The sequence below is a fragment of the Ornithodoros turicata genome, chromosome 1 (genome assembly GCF_037126465.1).
Source record: "Ornithodoros turicata isolate Travis chromosome 1, ASM3712646v1, whole genome shotgun sequence".
Taxonomy (NCBI): domain Eukaryota; kingdom Metazoa; phylum Arthropoda; class Arachnida; order Ixodida; family Argasidae; genus Ornithodoros; species Ornithodoros turicata.
In genome coordinates, this window is record NC_088201.1 from 63,144,088 (window position 1) to 63,163,566 (window position 19,479).

At 44.0% G+C, this 19,479-nt stretch overlaps 1 protein-coding gene across 1 annotated transcript in view; it reads left to right on the forward strand.

Moving 5' to 3' along the window:
- Nucleotides 1-206: 206 nt before the first annotated feature.
- LOC135378311 (ubiquitin carboxyl-terminal hydrolase 10-like) overlaps nt 207-19,479 on the forward strand; it is a 38,385-nt gene continuing 19,112 nt past the window's right edge. The window contains exons 1-5 of the mRNA XM_064611307.1: nt 207-327; nt 10,986-11,075; nt 11,157-11,214; nt 16,412-16,854; nt 18,422-18,754. Coding sequence (XP_064467377.1) covers nt 310-327; nt 10,986-11,075; nt 11,157-11,214; nt 16,412-16,854; nt 18,422-18,754 — 942 coding nt within the window. The 5' untranslated portion in view covers nt 207-309. The remainder of the gene's footprint in view (nt 328-10,985; nt 11,076-11,156; nt 11,215-16,411; nt 16,855-18,421; nt 18,755-19,479) is intronic.

Sequence of the window (19,479 nt, forward strand, 5' to 3'; positions counted from 1 at the left end):
TCATTGAGCAATAAACATTGAAAATCATTGCACATACTGTAAAGAAATAAAACTATGTATGCCAATGTCAACGGACGAAATGAGGTATGGACTGCTGTATTTAATTAAATACAGGAAGATTGGGTTCGAGAAGCTTCTGGCAGCTTCCATATTCCGTAAGGAGCGCAAAAGTAGAATATCATTGTGGCCAGCCTGAGCCACTCATTTGAGCACGTGGTGTCGGCGCATGCTCAGGGCAGGTCTTCCGCCATTTTTACCACAACATGTCGGTTTGCGGTGGTAGTATGCCATGATACAGAGATTTCTACAATGGGCGAGACGCATTTGGTAAGTATAAGCGCTGCAGCTTATTCCATGCTTCCTAAACTTCCACTGTGACCTTCGTCACGCACTGGCAGTGTCTCGATTCGTATCTCCGTTGTACAGACTGGGATAGGAGACGAGGTACAGATGGTGTGATACACGAGGCCTACTTTTTAACCCTAAATGCGTGTTCAACGTGGGCTGTTGTTCATGTGTTTAATGGAAATATACGCTTTATTAGGTCTTGGACTCTGATACATAGTACGGATAATCAAGCCAATTTGCAGCAGCACGGCTCTTTTGGTGTTGCAACACCTGGTTGAGCGTAAAAATGATATGGAACAAAGGTTGAGCAAGTAACATCAGCACGTTGCGGCGAAGTAGTTTGTGGAGCCCTGCAACATCGAAATAACCTGTTAATCGGTAACCAGAGTGACAAATTGTATACGATTTCGCGTGTTTTCTTTTGTGTATCATCTATTGAAGCTCCAGTTGAGCAAGACGAACAGCTGCAGGTTCATTGTTGGATGTGAAAATCTTAGTGTATGAATGGACTCGAGAAGGCATGTCTGACATAGTTCTTAAAATATTACCTGAGTCACTGCTACGAGAACTCAGAGGTGAAATGGTCGGGCTGGGACACGTAAAAGTAACGTATCGCGTAGCGTTCGCAGTGATGTGTGAAGCAACCCAATCGTTATCATTTCAGGCCTGCAAGGACGACTTAATTCTGGCCGAACACGGTCAGGATTTTGCCTTTCGTTTATTGCCTGAACTGGTCTGTTTGCAGTATGAATTCCAACCACCAGCATTTGTTGCGTCATATTTACGATTGTAGGTTTGTTAACAGGAACAAAATTGCACCTCAGCGTACTAAATGGGAAAAAAGAAAAATGTCGTCCGGGGCTGATTTCGCGATTACACTGGTGCGCCAGTTTGCATTCGAATTCCAAGTCACTTGTGGGTCCCAAGTTTGACACCTTGCTGTAGTAGGCGTCTACCGACGTGATTTATATAATTAGTCTCTCAAGACAAGACAAAATTGACCTCGAAGACGCAAAAGAAAAATAACACATCCCCCAACATAAACAAGGACAGTTTTCATTTTCATTACTCTTCAGTATTTGTCCTGGTACACACATCTGCATGTCTGAACCTTCTGTACCAGCTAAGGTTGATACATGCTGTAGTGGGCTCTGAAATTGGGCTTTGATGGTGATTTAGTGCATAAAATACCCCGAACTGTGGTAAGGTGCTATCGTGGTAAGCTTTGTTGTGGCAGCCAGCTGCTACAAGAAGGCTTTCAAAGATTGTTCTCAAGGGTTGTCACTGAGAATGAAAGTCACTGCAGTCTGACCCATGACTTTCCTTCTTTGTTTGACAGTACTACAGGGCGTTGCTCAGAGCAGTTGCACTTTTTGTAGCAATTTGAAACCTCGAAAGAGTTGCAGTCGTTAGTGTGCATACAACAACTTAGGAACAAGGTCTCAGGTAAAAACAAATCCAGACCTTGTGCAAGCAGAGCCCTCTGGCAGGAACCCAAATTGAGCTTGGTATCGTCCAACGCTAGTTGACGCAGTGACTGAGGGTACTGCACAATGGCAGGACCACATAGTAATGTACCAGCTGAGCAACAGTACGTTGTGGAACAGTGTTGTTAGTAGAGAAATACTTTTAGGAATGCCTGAGCTATTTTTGCATGTAACTATATTTTTGGAATGTAGGTACATACAATAATGCTTTGTTGTGTGGAGTTCCAAATCAACAACATGTGGAACACTGCAACCAACAACAGAAACGGTGGGGTCTGTGTGCCATTGGGCACTATATCTGGTGTAATTGCTATCTGTCATGCATGCTGACATTCGTACAAAGAAAACTTACTATTGACACCATTGCTTACTTGGAATCTTGCACATGATAGACTGATGCCCAGGTCTAAAACAATACATAGTACACCAAAGTATGGTGTTCCTGTTGAAAAGTGATAAGGTGTAAAAATCCCGAACAGCTAAAACTTGAGTACTGAATTTCGTTTGTGGTGGACGTGTAAGGTTCAAATTGCAGCATGAAGCACTCAGTGCCAGTATTCTTTGGTTATAGCAATGATGAAGTCAGGATAGACATTTAAGGCTCATTCACACATGCGTTTCAAAAACCGGCGGTGACGCAACGTTCATGGAGCAGCCAAGAGGAGCCGGCCATGCATGCGTTTGCTGCCAGCCAACAAACTCGCTTAGTTCTTGTTGCTATGTCAAGATTGTACCTGCACTTCTTGCGCTCTTCGTTGAAAATTACCTTGTGAATCATTTCTGCTTGCACCATGAATCGTCGAAACGACAGATATGACACAATATAACAGTGACATACGACAAGGAAAGCTATCAATTCCAAGCGTAGCAATGTGAGGTCGCCCACTTAAAAGAAACAAAGCGATGGCTTATGTTTTAGGAACTGTTATCATGAACTCCTCCTATTAAAGTCTCTAATACAAATGCAGAACAGGAGCTGAGAAGGGAGACACGCGTTTACCTGCCAGCTACCAACACACATAGTCACTCAGAATCTCATTTATTTTCATTGATTCTGTGGTTTGTGTAAATTCTTAGCTTATTGACAACAAAGCCTTTTTGTGAGAATGAATTCACCACCAAACACACATGCAAAAGGACAAAAGTTCCCTGCGTGGTATAGCTGTTGTGCTGGGAGGACTGCGGGTGCCAAACCGTCCCCTCCGCGAGTGCCCAGATTGCACGGATGAAAAGCATTTGAGTTTCTGCTCTCAGAAGCTGCAACACGGAGCAATTCTCAAAGTGGCTGAAAACGTGCCGTGGGCCGCGTTTCGCAGCGCCGTGAATGTGAAACACGTTCAAAAAACGCATGTGTGAATACAGCTTTACAGAGAGGGGGGGCAGCTAGCTCTGCTGGTAACACTGAGTGGTGTTCAAATGAACAGGCGGTGTTCACGTTTATCAACTATGATCCAAGCTTAAAAGAGAAAGTGGGCAGCTACACATCACTATTCGTAGCACGATTGAAGACCTTGCATTTTGTTAATGCCCATGGTGTGTAGAATTTTTTTGGAGTTCAGCAATTTTTTTCATCTACGAATGCTCAACAGTGGCCTGGTTGTAAGAAACATGATGATGAGATACCTTTGCTGTCGTTTTCAAATATGCTTCACATGCTGAATAGATTAATTTGTATGGTATAGACTTTGAACTGTTCAAGTGAGAATTGCTCCCAAATGCTTCCTGCAGTGCCGGAGTTGGAGAAGCACATTCTTGTGGCTTGCTTCTTGCCTGCATTACATGGTTGAGGAGACATCATGGTAAACACGCTGTAGAATACCAAGAAGCATAAAAGAGTGGTCCCATACTTACATTGACAGTGGTGGCACTCTTTGGCCGGCAGTTGCCCTTGTGCCATAAAAACAAGCAAAAATCTTACGTTGACAGCGACGAGCTGGAGGCTCCAATTCACTGTCATCTTCACAACTTTTCACTTTCTGGGTGACTTCCATCAGCACTGGTTAGGCTTGGATGAAGATGTCTGCTGACTCTTGCCAATTGTTGTGTTGACATAAACAGTAGGTGCTTGTGAAGATAGTCTAAGGACAGCAATGAGAGGCAGTGCTACGAGAGAGCTGGAGGTCTATTGTAGCTTAGCATAAGAGGTGCCATGAAGACGCAAAGCTCAAGGCATAGTTTCTTTTGTGCATCTTGAACTCTTAGGTGCCCTGGGACAGTGGTGCGCATCTAGTGCTTGGAGTTCATGCCAGTCAGTGCAGTGTGCTAGTCAACCGAATGTGATCTTCCTCATGGCAGTGCTGGGCTATTCAAAACACTTGCGTGCTTCTCAAGGGTAGAGCTGAAAAACCTAAATGAATGCTGGTACGCTTGCCCTACCAGGTAGCAGTGTTAAACTTGGATGTGCAAAAATCGGGCTAGGTACAGTCGACCCGCGTTTATCCGGACTTCACTTATCCGGATCCTGCGCTATACGGACAAACAAGCGTGGGGACGGATTTCTCCCCATGTATTTCGCCCTCGTTTATCCGGACTTCAGCTTCCGGACTCGGACGAGAATTCCAGGGAACAGAACCATGTAATACCCAACAATCGGCTTCAGTTATCCGGCCATTGTCCAGGAATGACACTTGGCCCACACCTAGTCAAGCGAGGTTGAAAACCCTGGTCGTGGCCTTCTTTTTACTGACACAAAGACTGTGTTGCTGGGAAGAATTTTCTCCCTTTCCGACTTTTCACGTTACACAAAAGTAATCCACTGAGCAGTCTGGTGATTTCAGACTGAGAAGGTCCACAACGAGAACCCCTGCGCTGCAATCATAGATGATATCGTCAGTGTCGTCGCTTCCGATAGTGTTCAAGAAGAATCTGATGATGAAAGCGTGGATGCACTAGCTGTGACGGTAGAATATGAGCGGGCGGCACTGAGAATAGCGCTATTATTTTTCGAGCAACAGGACAATGTTTTGCAAGTCAATGCCATTCGCAAAGGTTTGCAAGAACTAGGTGCGTGTATTAGAATAAAACAGGTGACAATGGATAGTTTTCTGTGTAATGGTCAATAAAAATGTCCTTTTAGGATCACTCGGGAATTTCGCGTTTCACTTATCCGGTTCCCCCGCTATCCGGACATTTTCACAGGAAACGAAGCCGTCCGGATAAACGCGGGTCGACTGTATTTAGTGCCCGCAGTCCCATGCCTGAAGCAGACAGGGTTGAAAAAAATCCGGATATTTTTAAAAAGATCCTCTCCAGTGGGCTTTTTTGGATAAAACACTGATATTTTTGGAGAATATAGACAGGCCTAGAAATGTGACACAGAGTGAAAACAAACGTGTTTTGCTGTTCCTTGATTTCGGGTGACCTCTCATAGTTTCGGTTTATGAATCTGCCCGTCCCAGTAACATTGAATGCGTTTCAATTGTTTTCCGAAAGGTAGAGTCCCGTGCATGCGTGGGTGAATGGTGTAGACGCTACATGCCTGGATTAGCTGTCGTACTTCAGTTACAGTGCCTCCAGGAAGCAGAAGGCCTCTCCCTGAATGGGCAGAAGTAGAAGAAAATGGGAAAAAAGTTAAATTGAAAATGTAAAGTTAAAAAAGGTAGAAGTTAATGTTGCACGTACCTGGGCTTTTGTAAACAGCGAACACTACAATAAAATAAAGCGAGAGTTTTCTGTGTGATGTTGACTTAAGATTGTCTCGCATCTGGACATAATCTCTAAAGAATCCGGATTTAATTGCGTGGATAAAATTTAAAACATCCACCTGATGAAATCCATATGGATTAAATCCAAACAACCCTGGAAGCAGAGCAGTGGACCAGTTGCCTTGCTCGCGTGCCTTAGCAGACTATTATTGGCAGCTATAGAAGTGCTCGGGTGATTGGATGTCACAATACACCAGAAGGAGTTTGGAGAGATAGCTGTTCTTGCGCACGCAACTAATTTTTAGAAAGGCATGCTTCCCAAAGGAAATATTTTGTATGACAGGTCGTGAAGCTAGTATGTTTGTATGACACAGTAAAAATTGTTTGAGATGCCTTTCACATTTCTTTAAAGAACTTCCTCTGGTGCCATTTTACAACTGCTTCAAGCATGTACTGCAGCCCTCAGCTTCATTATTTTTGGTTTTTGTGGAATAGAATAGACATAGGATCTCAGTTTTGTGAATACACTGTCAGAGCAGTTGCTCTCTTGTTCGTAGACACCAGCACATTTTCTGTGCAAATGGGCCCTGGACCAGCCAAGTTTGCGGATTCATTTGCTCTCAATTGGCAGAAAGCTTTTAATGCATGTAAAAGAAAAAAAAGTCAAGGGACCACTATTTCCAGTTTTCCATTGTGACTTCTCTGTTTCCCTGTCTTGTGCATTCTTCCAATTTACTGCTCTGTAAAAAATTCAAAACAGGAGCCATGTGCATACATTTCCAAGTGCGCTGTAGTAGCATGCGTTTCAAAACCCACGGATTCCACCTTTTGAAGGGCAGCACATGTTTGAAGTGCCGTCAGGTAGCACATGTGCAAAAAAGGTAGTGTTATGAAAAGGTATATCCACTGTGGTGAATACACCAGCAACAAATTGTAAATTTGTGGTGCTATTTGCCAGGTTTGACTTTATATCGTGACACATCGCTGTCGTGCAGCATGTTAGTGTTGTTAGTCAAGAATGCATATTTTCCGCTCAATAAAGTTCATCTGAACTGTTACTATGCTAGTAGTGCCCTGTGGGATGTTGACAGGATAGTTTGGTGTCTGATAACTATGCATGCCCTGCAGCTACCTGCTGGTTATCCACTGGTGCAGCAGCGAATGATTTGCCGTTATTTGCAGAAGGGTATAGGCCTTGTCGCGTTACTCTCAAACCACTCCGTGCACTCCTTAGCCTCGTTCCCAGCGACGGCACAACAGGGGTGGACTGCCAAAATCGCTCTTCGCGTTGGGATGAATACTGGTGGCCGCCGTCTTTAATCAGTATGACTGACGATAACGTAACATCGTCCATATAACTACATAGTTGTCCGGTAAACATCTGACTAGCATATCAACGTTCGAAAGATCAAGGAAAAATAAGATTCCTTGCTTCCGCATGCAAACGGCACGGCACTGCAAACGGCAACTCTGCAAACGGCAGTGCACATGTGCACACTTCCTGTGGCTGCCACGAGGTGGCAGCAGTAATGGCGGCGCCCATTCCTTGGATCTCGTTTTTTGTGTACGTTTTCTCGTGTCTTGTGTAACATAGGTTGTTCGCCTTCACAAGTAGTTGTGTATGAGAGCCCACACCTTCAGCCACTATTTGGTTTCCAGTTAGAACTGATGAGTCTAGATAGTGTCTTTAGCTATGGCATAAATCTGTCTGGCAGACGGCAGTATTCTGTATTGCTTTCTTCTGTGATTGCTTTAGAGGGCCAACCGCTTCTCGTTTTTCAGGGTACGTTCTGTCCTCTTCTGACCTTACCCAACAATATAAAAACTGTTGCACAAGGAACACTGTCTGTGAAGGACACTTGCACAGTTTCTAAGGCGTTGGCTTTCGGCAAAGCCCCTCCATCAGTCGTAGGAAAGCATTTACTAGTAAGTGCTTGAGCAGACGAGTGATAGAGCAGGCTTTATTTTGTGAATTGCCGTATTTGGTGCTCCACAACTACCATACTCAGTGCTCTGGAAAGCAGCCCTTTATTTTTCTATATTTGTTATCGATTCTTGTTTTCTGCAGGTGTTTGTTGTGGTGTTGCGTCATCCTCAATGTCTGGTCATTCTTTTCTGAATTCCTCCAGTTGTGCTGTCTGTCGCATAGATCATTATTTTGTAAATGCAATGGATGATCTGTGGGTTTTTGAGTTATAGTTGTATATTCACTGTAAGAACAGTACTGTGAGTTATGCACAGTGGGTATCTTGGGCGAGGGTGGGAGATCAGTGAGGAAAGAGAGGTCAGAAACAGTCCATTGAGCACAAGGGGCTGTTACACGTTTTAGGCGAGCATTGTGTTCCTGTCCAGCATTATAAAACTGCATTAACTTGTAATGGATATGAAATAATCATTGGCAATGGTGAATAAGGTCTGTGCTTGCTTTGGGCTCGAAACCAGTTATTCTAGAGTGGTCAGTCTTGATCTATCGCTCTTGAAATACAGCTGTTCAGTGGGTTCTAACAGAAGCTCTATTTATCAAAGTTTACCACTTGTGCCTCCTCACAATGGTGTTCATCGAGCCTGCCTCTCCTTTGTTACATTTTAAAAGTAAAGTACTCTACTACCTCTGTATTATCCCAATAGATGCAGTTAGAATTGCCCTGCAAAACCCATTGAGCCATTAGTGTGGTTACACAGGACTGTGCTTCTATCTCTAACCATTTAACATGGGCATTGTAACGCTGTTTTGTTTTGCATTTTTTGTATGACTGCTTAAGTCTGCTTTCCATTACATGGGTAGGCAAGAAACATTGGGGAAAAGGCAGCACAAAGCACAGGGTTTCTCCAAGATAAAGTACCTCATATGTGATGTGATGTGAGAGAGAAAGGCTGCTCAGGTGTTTAAAGGGACCATGAAAGGATATTGGACAAGCCTACGATCTTTTCAATCTTCAATTTTTATCTTTTTAATTTGACCTGGACCTAAGATCATATCTAATCGTTGACACAGAATCCTACCAGAAGTGTAGTGTAGCACTTGGTTGTCAGCATGGTTACCAGAGCATGTTTTCCTATCTGAGCTGCTGCTTCGTCAGAAGATGTCTGTTAGTGGTCTTTTGGGAGCTGCTGAGCACGGAACGATTTCTAGACTCTGTGCGCGTCGCATCATCTCTTCCTCCATCGCTGACAATTAGCATTTCGCCATATTTCTACTGATTTCGATGGCAGATATACGATGACGACGTTCAAACTGGAACCATGCACTCACGTGGTCCTTCGCGGTGTGTGCTCCCGGTCGTCTACAGTTGGCTGAGAGGACTGGACGTTGATGGCGTAAGCCCGCTTCGAAGGGATGTATCCAGTTGTCGCGCTCCGCTATTTTTGTGTGGTAACTGCGCCCCCGGTGCGCTGAAGTCCGTGTGTGTATGATGGTGAGGGATCATGAGAACAGTTTCCGGCAGAGTACTCAGAATTTGCGAAAATCATTTCATGGTCCCTTTAACCTTGCTTTGGTGCATGTGTTAGATGCTTAAAACTTGTACGACACTTGCTGTTCGATCCTTTCATAAATTGTGCGAAGAAAAATGCAGGCATCTTATCAGTATTTCACCCTTACTAAGTATTCTCTGTTGGTCTCATTGCAAAGTGATGATTTCCGAGAGCTTAGTATAATGGGAGGATGGGCTGTTTGAGCTACGTGAGTTGTTTTTGATTTATGGAAAGGAATTGGGACCCTCAAGTTTTTACATGATCCTTGAACACACCGTATATAATTGACGGAAGTTTTGGTATCTAGTATTCAGCACTTTTACTCTGTGGAAGGAACGCACATATTCTTTGGAAGCCATACACTGCAGCAGATGCTTGCCAACCAGTAAATGACTGCATACAAAACGTCGGGAATTAATGCCATTGCACAATTTTTACATAACCAGTTGATGGAGAGCTGAGAACATGTTGTTTAGAAGAATGAAATTTCAGAGCACAGTCATGCTGCAGTATGATACAAGAAAAAGGACATGTTGCAACATACCTTTCCTTTAAAGCTCATTTATAGCAGTCTCCCCAAGATAGCAGTGCAAATGCTGTCCAGGATATAAGCTTCCTGACATGTTTTCACAAAATGTTGTGCAACAGGGTATTCGGTACGCAGTGGTTATTTTCAGTCTCCCTTGGTAAGGTAAGGCGTGTGAAGTTAAAATTGACTCTTTGCAGCATTAGAAAACAGTTGGTCATTTCTATTTGCATTTATTTATTAATGGGCCCCCAAAAAAGGGAAATGAATTCGAGACGTGGCGTAAGGCACACGACATGTACAAATACAACAACACACATAACAGAGCTTGAAGAATAAAATTTGACAAGAACTTCAAACAAAATGGATAAAATACAAGAGGAATAAGAGAAAAAAGATAAAATTTGAAAGTGACTGTGAAGATGTGGGAAAGGATCGCAGCAAAAATGTTTGCTGTTTTGTATATTTGTGGTCATCAATATACGACAGATCGGTGGTGGAACTAGGAGAAATTTAATGCTGACGATGGAACTTAACTTAGTGCCAAGATGGGCGGACATGGAGAGACAGAGGACGGGCGTTTGCTTTAGACTAACTTTAGTTGGCATGTGCCGAACATATACAAGAAGGGAAAGAAGCAAGTTCTAAGGAAATGTACGTGCGCGCATCATACATCCATGTAACTCACTTCGCTAGCACGTAAGTACAGCGATGTGCCACTGATACAATTTTTCCTGTCTTCTTGGTAAGATGCCTCTGCCTCGACTGTTCCTCGAGGTTGATATGATTCCTTGGCCTCGGCTGTTTCCCTTGCCATCACATCCTGGCTCCTACACACAATCCTTGCATGTTTTGATCATGGTTCACGTGCACAAGGTTTGCAGTGGTGCAGCTGGTCGCAGAGTTAACTTGAACGCGCCTCCGACCTGCAGAGCGGGAAGAGAGCCACCTTAGCGGTGCTTACGAGAAATAAGTGGAAAGAGTGTTTTGACTGTCCCAGTTGTGCTGCGGGGTGTCCGCCTTGCCGTGAGCTGTTGGCTCTGCATCGCATTACCGTCAGCTGTCGTTATCATCGCGACGTTTGTTTGGTGTTGCGGCGATAATGTAGAGGTGCATGCTGGCTGATATCGCAGTGATGCAATGGTAATGCAATGCGGAGTCAACAGCTCATATCACGGCGGAAACCCTTGCCGCACAAGTGGGACAGTCTTTCCCTTTATTTCTCCTAAGCACGGCTAGGGTGGCTCTCTTCTCGCTCCGCAGGTCGGAGGCGCGTTCAAGTTAACTGTGCTTCGAGTCGTGCTTGTGTTACATTCAGTTCCATGAGATGCGCAAACTAGCCCAACAGCGTGTTCTAATTCTGAAGGGTTTTGAAACATCTGCCTCCCGTTGAAAAAATGGTCACTGCACACCAAAGGGGTCCCTATTGTAAGCCCTGTTTTCAGATGTTACTTTTCCAAAGTGAATCCGCATTTACAGATTTGTACGTCTGCTGTGTCTTTTCAGAGTCTAGAGTTTCTCGATCGCTCTGGCCTCAAGCCTGAGGAACAAAAAGAATTGGATGAAATCCTCAGCAAAAGTTGCAGATATGTAGAAGTAAGGAACTTCAATCCTCTCCCTTAGGTTCTTCTCTTTATCATATTGCTGCTGTCATTTACTTTTGACTATCTTTTGTAGCTACCATGGACAGAGCAACAGGCATTCGTTCTGGACAATGCCAGTCTCCCTGAACCAGGTAAGCTGCTCAGTTGAGTGGATAATCTGTTATTGAGTGGATGTTCAAGGTTACATTACAGTAGGTGTGTTCTTTTCATCGCATTTTGACTGTACAGCCATCTTTGAAAAGAATACTAAAGCGCAGGTCAATGCGGCTGCTGTATTGACAGCCCGTGTGTACAGTTGGATTTCAGTTCAGGTGTTTGCATAGTGTGCTGCCACCGTGACAGCATACATGGTGTTTCACGTAACGTGACAAAAAGAATACTTGTCTGAACATTACGGGGTCAACACTATTTATCTTGGAGATTTTGCCATGACTTCTGAGCACTTTCATCAATTTTAATTTGCGAGAAATTTAAATACCCCAGTTGATCTCCAAAATTTGCAAGTCAACCTCACATTTTATTTATTTATTTATTTTTAAGTGCACATTGTACAAATGGAAAGTGCACATTGTATTTACCCCATAGCATTGCAAAATACATCCCTTACTTCTTTTGTAATAGCTCAGAAAAGTGTGCTAAAACCGGCGTTTTGAGGGGTGCAAATTGTCGTCTGAGCTCAGTTCTTTGTCAAGGTAATACAAGATGCGCCTGTAGAGAAACAGTCACACGCACCTTCCTGTTTCCTTTTCGCTCTCGTTTCAGATAACTGTGTTGCAGCTATGCTGCCGTTATTAATAGAAGTTCGGAAAAGTGAAAGGGCCGGTACATGGCCTCCTCGCATCTGGCATGTGCTTTCTGTTTCCGTAAAAAAAAAGCATGGGATGGGCTTGGCAAATTGCAAAGCTCAATTGGGATAATTCAATTTCTCACAAATTAAATTTGATAACAGTGCTCTGGAGTCCTGGCAAAATCTCCCAAAGAGATAGTGTTGACCCCATAGTGTTCAGACAAGTAGATTTTTTAACAATTTTTTCTTTTTTTCACATTAGGTGAAACACCCTGTAAAGAGCAGCTGTTGCAATTTGGTCCCTTAAAGTGACACTAGAATGGAAAAATTTATTTCAAAGTGAAATATTCCTTTACCTTGACAGCGACACAAAAGTAATGAGCTTCATCCGTGATGTACGTGCAAAGGAAACCGCAAGGTTTCCCTCTCCTCCTCCTCGAGGGGCACAACGATAAATGTGTTAAATATACTGGTAGAGCTTCAGTTCAGCTTGAGGTGCATAATTCTGATGCATGAATGGAGAGCATCCACACTTCCGTAGAAAAAAAAGTCAAGCTGGGAAACCCTCGAAGTGCAGAACTGCATCAGATACCTCTGTCATGCTGGCTGATTTAGTGTCATTTTCATGAAGTGGACTCCTCCCAAGTGAATGTCACTTTCACTACATACTTGTTACACGAAAGTGTCACTAAACTATGGTGACAATGACGATAGATGAGAATGAACGGCAGCAAAATTTTTAGGTGTGTGCCACAATTCCATCGTAAGAAAGTTGATTTATAAACACTTTCCGCAAATATTCTTCCAACGTAAAGTAAATTGGCCCCAAACACGTGACTGTGACGAGCCGCTACAAGTCGGGGCATGTAAGATCCGGATCCCAAATCTGGTATTCCATATGACTGCAACAAATATGGCTGTTGCCAGACTGCGAAGTTTTCACAGGCTGTTACGAGAGTAACTGCAAGTTCTTTCAGCACAATGTTACACTGTAATAAGCGTGCTGTTGAAAATACTTGTTTAAAAATATTGTGGTTGCCAGGGCCTTTTGCTCTATATTTTTACCTGTACCTCAAAGCCTGCTCTCGAGGCTGCACACTGTCCGCTGAAGTGAAGTGAGGTGAGTTTGGGGAACCCACAAAATCGTTAGCACACTTCCTGCCGAGTGTTACTAAAAGATGCCGTGTGACAGCGCACTACTAACACTAATTGCAGGTGTCACTCGTTGAAAGTTACACCAAATTTGTCCGTGTGATGGGTAAGAGTCGATGGTTTCCGATACATTCAAAGCTTGGCACATTTAGTTGTGAAGAATTGTTGCCCTGAGAGTAACTGTCAGGATCTAGTTGAAAGAATGTGCTACATTTTTATTCAAATGTCAAATGCTGTGTACAGTGGACTCCCATTAAATTAAAATTACGGGTAAAAGGAACAATGGGGCGTCCTTGGTTGGTTTTTTATCTACATAATGGCAAAAATATTTGGATAATTGAGGCAACCGGACTTGTGTACTTCGGATAAATGGGACTAAATGGAATTACTGAGATGCCAACGGGTGTGGGAAGCTGCCCTCGGGTATTGCAGCCACGAATTAGCCACAGAGCAGTCAAAGCCAGTGCAACCCAATCCACGAGTCACTTGTATTGAGCCATGGTGTCACGTTGTGATTATTTTAATTTTGTCACTTCCCGGAAAATGTAAACGATTCCACAGGTTTACGTATGCCACCACTTAGCCAAGGCCATGTTCCGCGAATGCGCAATATAAGAAAGCCAGAGTTAACTCACAATGCCCATTGGGGTGCGGACGACAAACTTTTGCCGTACAGTTACAGAGCAGGTGGATTTGGGATTGGACTCACGAAGCAGGAAACCAGCGTCCTACTTCCGAGCAAAAGAAAAGCGTGGTCAGCCTTTGTGTCTATTAATCCTCCCCGCTTTCCTGGGAACCGTAACACTTTCACTACCATCACTGGAATTTTGTGCTTGCTTGTGATTTGTGAGTTTTACAACCCGTGATTGGATGGGATCTTCACACGTCATTCCTGGCGATGTGATTGATACTTAATTTGGGAAAGTGAGTTGTCCCTAATTTATGATATGTTTATTGGTTATTAGTGTGATGTCACTATGTGGGTGGGACATGCGCCATGGTCCCTTTAAAAGGAGAAACTTGGCTTTGCGGAAATATTCTGGATCTCAACTTGAAGTCTGGTCTCTACAAGACCTGGTGTAGATAACTGTAAATAAATTGCTGTCTTCATCCATCCGCGGCTGACTCTTCGCATGACCACGTCCGCGTCCGAATCCTCATCGGATCACCACCACCGATCCACATCTTTCACTCATGGCAATGCTGTGCCAGACTGTGTTAGTCTTACTTTTTTATATCTGTCTTGATGGAGTCTGTCAAGAAATGGCCGCATAACGTGCTTTGGTTGTGGCAACGCTGCGGGTAGTTCAGGAACATAATCGCAGATCACGAAGAAGTTTGATATCCCCAAGTCAACACTTTCAAAAGCGACAAAGAACGACAACAACTTTATTGTGAAATGATGAATGGGGAGTTTGGCAAGGAAAGGAAGCTTTGCTTCCCACTGAATGAGGGGTGATTAGGGTTCGGAATCCCGAGCTGTTCTTATAGTCCCAGGATTTCGAAATGTGGATCCCGGGACGGGATCAGGATTTTTTCGCAACTATCCTCAGGGTGCCGTATAGGACTGTATCCAACTGCACATCCGCCCTATCACAAAATTGCAGTACAGCTTGCGTTTCCTGTCATCTCCACGGAACATTCTCGTGGAAGAAAACGAAGGAAAAAAGTTTTCACCGGGCGAAAGTTTTGCCACGTATTTTATTGAGCACTCGCACCGTGCCGGAATATCGACTTCGCATTCAAATGTCTCTTCTTGTCTGCTACGGAATATCTTGTGGCTGCGCCGCAGGATACTTCTTGCCTTTAGCAGTGCACAAGAAGACATAACGTTCACCCCTTGTACTTATGCTGCAGCTAAAACCAATGTTTTTCGCATCTCTCGTTGGAGTATTCTGAGGAATGTCGCTTGGGAGAATACATGGAATGGTGCGTTTTGCATTTCTCACCTTTTAATCGTCGACAGTAACTGTCGTGTTCTCGTCTGGAGCAGCAGAGTCCACTTTTCTGAAAAGGCAGTCTCGATTTTCTCTTTTCACTTTCAAACATATTTCTGATGATCAAAAGAAAAGAAAAACAATTGATTCTGCAGGGAGAGGGAAAAGCTGCAGTGTTTTGGGTACCCTCATTGACCGGCAGACTCCTTCTGGTTTCGTAAGAATTTTAACGCTACGTGGGGGCTGTTCTCGAGCACAGCTTACGTGGTTCACATTAGTCGGCAGCTAAAATATTTGCCATGTGGTTCAGCTTCGGATTGCAAATGATATTTTTCGGTGAAGAGATACCTGAAACAAAAAAATTACTCCATACTGCCTAGTGTTTATTGTCAAGAAAGCCGAAATTTATTATCCCGAAATCCCAGGATTTCAGGACCTGAAATTATGTCAAAATCCCGGGATTTTGAGATCCCGGGCTCCAAACCCTAGAGGTGATGCCATATGATAGGTAGGTTGGCACAGGTGATCTTTGAGATCTGGCCACAAGAGGAGGATTAGAAGTTTAACCACCAGAACGGAAAAATAATCCTCATTGTGGGCAGTTGCCCAGCTGTGGATTATTGAGGGGTGTCTGGGTTTTCTACAAAGCTTCTCAGGCATGCTTGCTTTTTTTAATGAAAAGTAAAATGCAGTGCAAACTGCATTTTAAACTGCACTGAGCAAATTTAGAGAAACAATGCTATTAAAAACCCATAATCTGCACCCATCTCTCTCCCTCCCCTTCCTTTGAGAGCAGCTACATCATGAATCTCGTATGCGTAGGTGCACTGGATGTCGGGGGCATTTGGACTCGGAGCCAGTGACGGGCCCCGTTGGGACATGCTGCGGCACACGGTGTGCAGCAGTTTTGGGAACATCAGTGACCTCACAGAGCATAACATAGAGCTGAAACATAGCTAAACATAGTGCACACATGAAATGGGACATAGGACTTCTGATGCCGTTTGAACTTGTTGTCTTAGAGGTGTTTAGTGCAAAGGTGTTCCAAATTTACCTCAACACCCGAGACTCTAATACATTAATGTACGTATAAGCGTCCTATATTTTGACGGGTAAGCGGGGTCACGTCAAAATGATGCGGGGCTATTGTCAGCGGGGCATGAGCACGAAAGAGTACGGTGAATATTATGTCTGTTTGGAGGCATTATGTACTTTCCAATAATTTTTGGAAAGCTTTCAGTGTCTGCAGCATACCACAGCGCAACAAAAAGTATACCTGTTTGGTGCGCCTTTAATACATAAATGGAACAGTCTTTCTCATTGAGTTCTGTTTAAGAGGAGTCCACTGGTTCCACAGTCATTTTGGTTCCAAGTAATTCTGAAAGTTTGCTGAGGTTGCTGAAGTTTGATGGTTTTTATTAAATGTCTCCTTTTACACCTCTCAACCTCCAGCACTGCCAGAAGCAGTACCACCCATGGAATCACCTCCTGTGATCACTGAGGTGATCTCCACACATCCAGAGGTGATCCCCGTGACATGTACTGTGGGGCCACCCTTCCCTGGCCTCCACCATGCCCCTCCTCCGCTCCCCATGGGTGTCCCGCAAGGAGAAGGGGGGGCACATCCAGGGGAACACTATATCCCTCCACACTTGCCCCTGAGGTGCGTAGTGTTCCCTCAGCCCCCCCACACCGTGTATGGCCAAATCCTGGGACCTCATGACCTGGTGTACGACACCCTTCCCCCTGCAACAGAGCAGCAGCTTCCATCCCAAGCGATACTGCTGGAAAAGGGTCCGGTAGAAGGCCCCGTGAAACGTGGTGGTCGCAGGGGTCAACATCGGGCCAGTAAAGGAGGTGGAAGGGCTGTTCCCGTTGATACTGCACAAATGGAGGTGAGTGATATTCAGATTTATTGCTCATCAGGAAACACGGAACTGCCATAGTTAGGTACCAACTATGACTACCTGCAACGGATGGCCTTACTCGAAGGGTCAGATGCCGGTGATGTGTCACTGATCCCAAGATACGAAGTATAAACAAGAAAATACTACTTGGTGGATACGAACAACAGAGTAGAAACACGTCATAATTGAACACTTGAGTAATTCACACAAACAAATCAAAGCTACTAAATGAGTGCTGCACCTCCCCAGAACAAGATTGAGTGCTGGCACAATACATATTTGAATGATTGCTAAATAACTCGCGTAGCTTCTTGTAGCATAAAATGACTCTTTATAGCCTTTTTGAAGTGTATGTAGAGATTTTAAGCCCTGAATACAGATGGCAATGTGTTTTTGTGTGTTGTGTCATTTTCACAGCTGCTTGTATTTTTTTGGTAGTACAGTTGGAAAAGGATGTCGGGTGAGGTCATTTTTGCAAGCTCCTGCTGGAAACTCAACATTGATCCTAGCTTACAGCAAAATGTAAAAAAAAAAAGAAAAATTAGAATAGTGCCTCTCAGGGAATTCTCAGGTTTCAGGTAGTTGTACAGGTAGTTCAGGAACTTTTATGGTGGCCTTACTGGTGGTCGTCTTTATCAGTAGAGCGTGGATCGTCATGCAAATGTTTTTTATATATATATGTATATAAGCTGTTTTGCTCTTATTTTGGGGCCGATTAGAAGGGTTCTGTGGTGCATATAAATGCATGTTTGGCACGTGGCATATTTTGGTATGGTCAAGTGCGAGAGCTTTCGTCTCCTTTTCTTTCATGGAAGGTTTCGCTATTTTCGGGATGGCTTTAGGTCATCTTTCACGAAAATTCCAGTCAGAATATTTTTAATGTTTCGGAGGGGTGTGGTATTCAGCCTTCACCTTGCAGCTCTGTGCTCAAGGCTCTGTGCATGCATGGTCGATAAGCCGTACTTCGATTTCGCCGGTGTCTTTGTCGTTATGAAGACTGGCGGCATTCACAGTTTCACTTGTGGCGCAGTGCTGGAAGCAGTCTTGAGCTGTATGGTTTATATCTGTTGCGCAAGTCTCCTTTTCTGTGTGCTCTTAATGAACGAGACTTTATTTTACCATGTGATCCCTAATAAAATGCTGCGATTTTGCCTACGACGCATAGCTTTTATTCCAAGAACAAAGAAAACATTGCATATATTCAGGTTTTTTACTGCATGTTTAGAAGATTTGTAGTGCATAGTTTGATGCATATTTCAAGAGTAGTTAATGAATGTTTGTCCGCGCTCTGTTTATCAGGATTCAGATATTAGTTGGTGTTTTACTTCCACACAATTATTTTCATACAGTGATATTGCACAGTGATGCGCCGCATACAACTGACATCATGCTCATTGAAAGTCTAGTATAGTGCGAAGTATCGAACAAACTGGGTGCATGAAAAATTCAGGTTCTTTAAACATTCTTGAAGTACTACCGAATGCAGCAGTTGCAATCATGTTGGTTGTTGTCATGCAATGCATCAGTGTTTTAACCCTGCCTTCAATATCTACAGCTGCTGGATACTGGCGATGCTCTTTCATGGAACCACCCGGCCGCACACCACCCAGGGGCTGCCATGCAGTACACAACAGCTGCCCAATACCTGCCTCCGATCTACATGATGGGTCATGCTCCCCACTACGCACCACAGACCTATTACAGCAACCACCCACCCCAATACGTGCCCATGGTACCTGGCAGCGAGTCCTTGCCCCCTCTTGCTCCACCAGCATCCCTGGAGGTGCCGCCCCCTATGAGTCATCCCCCTCCATCTCTGCTTCCTCTACCCATGGTGACAGAGGCAGGGTCCCTGTCCTTCACGACGGTGGACAGTGTGGATGCTGAGGTGAGGTTGCGGCTGGTGGAGGGGTCTTGATTGTTAGTCGTGGCATTTGGTTGTAACAAAGCAAAATAAAATTTTTCTTTTTTTCGCACTGGTGTGTCCAAACTGCTGCAAAATCCAATTTACATTTGCCAGACTCAAAAAAAAAGTATTTTGATTTTCAGTTTTTGCTTAACTGCCAGGTTCTTCCGATCAGAATTCGCTTTTTAGTCTCGGGTATATTAACCTACTTGCAGTTGGTTTGGGGGCTGCAGCATAAAGAAGCACCACTCTGGCTCTGGTTGCCACTTGCGGAGTGCGCTTGATGACTTGTAGATCAGGCCAGGCTAATGCAGTGCTCAGATTTGTATCACTCAGCCTGATTTGATACAATTTAGAAATCAATTAGTGCCGGTATAGAGAATTGGATTAGGGAGATTTCTGAGAAACTCTTTGTACGAAAATACTCCGGTATTGTATCATTCAGAATTTTTCTTGTCAGGTGATTCTTTTTTGTTCTTTGGCCGTTAGCAGCTGGGCGCATGGTACGGATTGCTTAGATAAATCGTTCTCTACAAGGGATGTTAAGTACCTTCTTTCGTGTGCTGAGATTTAAGTATATTTTAAAGAACCAATAAGTGGGAAAAATTAATGCTTGGTTGTCATGTGTTCGGCATCACTCGAACTGTGCAGTCAAGTGCCTGGCAATGCTGGACACCCCGCTCTCGCACTGTTTTATACTTGCTCAT